Source organism: Notolepis coatsorum, assembly GCF_963971535.1.
Source record: "Notolepis coatsorum genome assembly, chromosome: 3".
NCBI classification, from domain to species: domain Eukaryota; kingdom Metazoa; phylum Chordata; class Actinopteri; order Aulopiformes; family Paralepididae; genus Notolepis; species Notolepis coatsorum.
In genome coordinates this window covers 157,415,217-157,421,216 of record NC_140167.1, presented here as the reverse complement: position 1 = coordinate 157,421,216, position 6,000 = coordinate 157,415,217, and the positions used below count along the sequence as shown (strand labels likewise).

The 6,000-nt window shown below is 44.8% G+C and overlaps 1 protein-coding gene across 1 annotated transcript in view; it reads right to left on the bottom strand.

The window, feature by feature from the left end:
- Window positions 1-661: 661 nt before the first annotated feature.
- The window catches only part of galnt13 (polypeptide N-acetylgalactosaminyltransferase 13), a gene marked incomplete at both ends in the record, with an annotated part of 244,921 nt that continues 239,582 nt past the window's right edge, over window positions 662-6,000 (bottom strand). The window contains 4 exon segments of the mRNA XM_084310931.1: window positions 662-725; window positions 727-842; window positions 844-846; window positions 5,794-5,823. Coding sequence (XP_084167057.1) covers window positions 662-725; window positions 727-842; window positions 844-846; window positions 5,794-5,823 — 213 coding nt within the window.

The window sequence follows — 6,000 nt, the reverse complement described above, 5'->3', positions numbered from 1 at the left end:
AGATCGTCTCTGTGAAATGCGGCTATGGAAATTCTCACGGAAGTTCACGCTGCTTTCTAGACCGCTTCAAATCGCGCTCGGATTCCAACATAATAGTCATATTTCAACGCACAACGGCGTATGCACTGATTGGCTGTGACGGAGACAGCGATCAAACTGTGACGCGCAGTCAGAGCGCTATCGCTTCTTGCCCGGGCGAGAGAAAAAAAAAAGAAAAAAAAAACGTGATGTCACTTCCTGCTCTGGAAAACGCTGTTTTTTTTATTTAGATAATAACGTTATATTGTGCATTGGAAATACAAACATACTTAAAATGAGTAAATATTATTCATTTTAAACATGTTTATATTATTTATAGGGCTATAAAACAAAAAACAAAAAAGTTTTTTTTTCTTCTTCTCTCATTTAACAGGTGGGTCGGCGCCCTAGCGCCACCAGTGGCGAGCCGCCACTGCTACTACACATCTACTCTACGACTACAGTTAAACCACAGACACGTCACTCCTGGTCACTACTACACCTCTACTCTACGACTACAGTTAAACCACAGACACTCCTGGTCACTACTGCACCTCTACTCTTCGACTACAGTCAAACCACAGACACTCCTGGTCGTACTGACCTGCTCCGTCACACACGCCCCTCTCTCCAGGCCCTACGGCTACAGGAAGTAATCGGTGGGGCTGAAATAGAGGCGCCTAAAGACCTCCAGGCGCGTGTAGTTGGAGGAGCCAGGCCTGCACGGGGCTGTTGTTACAGAGGTCCACCGCGGGGCCGTAGGTACCGTCCTCCAGACGCCTGAGGGTCAGACACGACTGGGTCAGGATGTGCAGGAAGGGGTTACACCTGCATGTAACCCATAATACTCTGGTACTCCGCACAGGTGATTGATTGATTGAAAATGTTATTAACAGATTGCAGAATGGGTACAATACAGTACGGCTCAATACACACAATTGTTAAGGGGATGCAGACCAGAGAAAGACTTTCGTCTTGTTTACATCAGGGTCCCCCATTTTCAATTCATAATGAATTGTAAGTAAGGGTGCAATTAGCACCGTGCAATCCATTCTTTGTGGATCCGGCCCTCTGTATGGTAGCGTGTACAATAACGTTATATACCATATATACTGTATACATTTATATATTTATATTTGCCACATATATATATATTTATATCCATATCTGTCTGCATATAATCCTTCTATATACCTACTCATACACCTACATATAACCCATAATACTCTGTATGATAGCATGTACAATAATGTTATATATACCATATATATATACATTTATATTTACCACATATATTATATATTATGAATATACCTGCATATAATCCTTATAATCCGTCAGACAAATATGTATATAATATATATATATATGAATATACCTGCAGTGTTTCCCCTATATGCATTCAGCACCGCCGCTGCTATGAACTAGATTAAAAAATAAAAATAAAAAATAAATATATATATTATAATTTCTTTTTTTTTATCATTTAATTTGGGCTGTGGGGGGTGCTTAATATAAAAGACTGACCTACGGAAAAGGCTGCAGGGAGAAAGCACTGCAGTCTAGTCGATTTTGTGTTTTGAGCACAAAGTTCATCATAGATCTAGCCTCTTTATTTTGCTCTCAAAGTGCACCAGATTGATGCATTTAACTTTAAAATGTAAAAAAAAATTAAAGTTTGACCCCCCTAGAGGCACTGACCTGCATATAATCTTTCTATATACCTACTTATACACCTGCCTATAACTATAACTCTGTATGATAGCATGTACAATATTGCTGTATATACTGTATATATACATGTATATATATATATATATATATATATATATATATATATATATATATATATATATATATATATATATATATATATATATATATATATATATATATCCATATCTGTCTGTACATACCTGCATATAATCCTTTTTAAATGTCTGTAGATACTATATCTATATCTGTACATATTCCTTACCTACTCTTACTAGTTACACTGCTGGCCAGTATGACTTAAGTTACTACCATAGTGTATTTATACCTGTATCTAGAGCTGCCGCGGTATCGGTATTACCGCGGTATCGCTGTTACATCATGCCCACCGCAGCGTTGGGCTGAATACCGGCATCACCGCTGTTTTTTAATATATTATTATTATTATTACGCTCTCGTTGGGCTTGCGGCTCTGCAGATATACCCTACTTCTCTGTTGAGATTCCAAGCGACCCTATTGGGTACCAGAAAAGTCACATGAAACACTGCAGACCACTGATTGGTCAGAAGAGATACGCGTCACATGCTTGGAGCATCTTGCAGCGCTTTTACTTCCTGAATCTCAGCCATCACAACACGGCTAATAGTACGTTAGCTCCCACCGGAGACCGGAGTGGATTACCGACGCCGTCGCTCCTCAGGGAACGAGGCATAATGATTTTACTGCAACGAAATGTTATAATAAAAGCCCTTCGTTCTATACACTTGTCTGATTGAAAACTTTATTAACAGACCGCAGAATGGGTACAACTCGGCACGCTCTGAGCAAAGAAAGGAACTTAGATATTAATTGAGTAACGCTTGCCTTGCTATGGTCTGGTAAATACGAACGTGTAACTATACTAACGTTAATGCCACAAATCGAATGCCTTTGTAATCATAAGTAGTAACGTTATAATAATAAGAAGAAGAAAGGGTCGGGGGGGTAACCGGCGGGCGCGCCGCTACCACCCCTGCTCGCGACACCGTAGGGGAGACTTAGAATCCGTGTTTCACTTTTAATAACGAATGCGTGCATGCCGAATCCCAAACAATATTCATGCTGCAAAGTCATCCTCTAAAGATAGACATTTAGACTAGAGGCAGGCTATATGCTATAAAGAGTAGACTACAAAAAAAATGCATTCAAACTTTTTTTTTTGTGTGTGTGTGTGTGTGTGCGGTTATTACCGCGGCGGTAGGAAATATTTTGCAAATGTGTGCGGTAAGGAAAACATCAATACGCGGCAGCTCTACCTGTATCACTGTACATATTAATACTACAACTCTGTACGGGTCTTAGCTCCATCGGGCCTTAGCTCCATCAGTCTGTCTGTCTGTCGAGGCTGAGTGGGCGGAGGAGAGGGCGGGCCTTAGCTCCATCAGTCTGTCTGTTTGTCGAGGCTGAGAGGGCGGGCCTTAGCTCCATCAGTCTGTCTGTCTGTCGAGGCTGAGTGGGTGGGCCTTAGCTCCATCAGTCTGTCTGTCTGTCGAGGCTGAGTGGGCGGGCCTTAGCTCCATCAGTCTGTCTGTCTGTCGAGGCTGAGTGGGCGGAGGAGAGGGCAGGCCTTAGCTCCATCAGTCTGTCTGTCTGTCGAGGCTGAGAGGGCGGGCCTTAGCTCCATCAGTCTGTCTGTCTGTCGAGGCTGAGTGGGTGGGCCTTAGCTCCATCAGTCTGTCTGTCTGTCGAGGCTGAGTGGGCGGAGGAGAGGGCGGGCCTTAGCTCCATCAGTCTGTCTGTCTGTTGAGGCTGAGTGGGCGGGCCTTAGCTCCATCAGTCTGTCTGTCTGTCGAGGCTGAGTGGGCGGGCCTTAGCTCCATCAGTCTGTCTGTCTGTCGGGGCTGAGTGGGTGGGCCTTAGCTCCATCAGTCTGTCTGTCTGTCGAGGCTGAGTGGGTGGGCCTTAGCTCCATCAGTCTGTCTGTCTGTCGAGGCTGAGTGGGCGGGCCTTAGCTCCATCAGTCTGTCTGTCTGTCGGGGCTGAGTGGGTGGGCCTTAGCTCCATCAGTCTGTCTGTCTGTCGAGGCTGAGTGGGCGGGCCTTAGCTCCATCAGTCTCTATGTCTGTCGAGGCTGAGTGGGCGGGCCTTAGCTCCATATGTCTGTCTGTAGAGGCTGAGAGGGCGGGCCTTAGCCCCATCAGTCTGTCTGTCTGTCTGTCGAGGCTGAGTAGGCGGAGGAGAGGGCGGGCCTTAGCTCCATCAGTCTGTCTGTCTGTCGAGGCTGAGAGGGCGGGCCTTAGCTCCATCAGTCTGTCTGTCTGTCGAGGCTGAGTGGGCGGGCCTTAGCTCCATCAGTCTGTCTGTCTGTCGAGGCTGAGAGGGCGGGCCTTAGCTCCATCAGTCTGTCGAGGCTGAGTGGGCGGGCCTTAGCTCCATCAGCCTGTCTGTCAGTCTGTCCGTCTGTCTGTGGAGGCTCATACATCACGGGCGACAGCGATATGGAAGAGTCAGGTATTTCCGAGGCTGAAACTGATGACCAGATGAAATGTTAATGGCAGCACCCCGGGTTCAGCCCCCTATCAGCCGCTGTCCGTCACACCGGGGCTAAAAATACACCCGAGAGAAGGACTCTGTCGACGGCAGAGAACAGAGAACTCCCCGATGCCGTCCATGACGCGGGAGACATGTCACTCCTTCATTTATGAATTATTCAAGTGCTCGTATCGAGCTTGTACCCTGAGAACGTCTCCCAGGGTTTGAGAGGAGAGCTCGATGCAGGAGGCTGGAGGCGTCGTCTTCTCTGGGTTCCATCTACTCGTCAGCCCATATAAGACGTCTCGATCATGACACGCCGCCTACTGTCTCGTCACAGCCGTGGAGAAATAAGAATAACTGCATTAATTGTTAATATCACGGATGCTTCTTCTGGAGCCTGCGTAATAAGCCACAGTGCGGCGGTGTGAATCGTTCTCCCTATGACCGCGTCCTCCAGGACGACAAACCCCAAGACTACCACCTTGTCGTCGTCTGTATAAGATGTTTAATCGAAACGTCCCTATTCTCAATTATTCAATTGTTCATTTGTCTTGTATTGTGTAGGACTGAACCAAGGCCAAACACACTCAGCCTGCTATGGCTGAATGTGACCATTGTGTGTTGTGTTGTGTAACATGAACAGCAGCAGAGTCTGCTCTGTAAGACGGTCCTCCGCAGAACATTTCATCAGAGACGTAACTCTACTTTAAACACACAAGAAAAGGTCACTTTAAAGGAAGGAAAAGGACACTTTAAGAAAATAACTTGTTTGATTGTTGTATAGTATAGTTAGTAACAGCAAATAGCATAGGGACATAGAAGAAAAACTGCACATTGTATAGGTACTGTATGTATATAGGATCCAGTGGCTTTAAGGTTAAGCGATTTATTAACATGTGTGTCTATTTACCATGTCTATTCTAGTTGTCTTTTTGTTATTATTACTATTACTATTGTTTTTATTGCACAATCGAAGCGGGCATGGCCATCCGCATTTCACTGTATGCCCTGGTATGTATGTGATGAATAAAACTCTTGAATCTACAGATTCTGCTCCATTGATCTGCCGAACGGGTTACATTCAGCAAGTTTTTAACGAGCCGCTCTAATGACTATCGACACTCACACTTCACAAGCCAGCACAGGACCTAATGGACGACTAGTCTACAGACACTCACACCGCACAAGCCCACACTTTAAACTTCAGCGCTGACCTTCATTGTTTGTTTGTTGTATTGGTTGTCCTTTTTATCGCTTTTTATTGTCTGTCAACTGCACTGAGCTACCGGATACCTGCATTTCTCCAAGGGGATGAATAAAGTATCTATCTATCTATCTATCTATCTATCTATCTATCTATCTATCTATCTATCTATCTATCTATCTATCTATCTCCACAGACCTAATGGACGACTAGTCTACAGACACTCACACTTCAACAAGACGACACAGGACCTAATGGACAACTAGTCTACACACATTACAGTCTACCGTTCAGAGTTATGGGACAAACTACAGGACAATATCAGGAGCTATGATGAGCTTACCTCAAAATCATATTCCCATTTGCCAACATACTATATGAGAAGAAGAGATGCTTTAATCCACAGCAGATTGGCTCGGACTCAAGAGCTGCTAGGTGCACAACATGCAGCTCAGATGTTCTGCCAGAGGTAAAATGCAAATACTGTTACACAGTGCCATCTGATGGCACAAAGGAGCTACTCCATCCCTGCAGCAAATGAGCCATTATG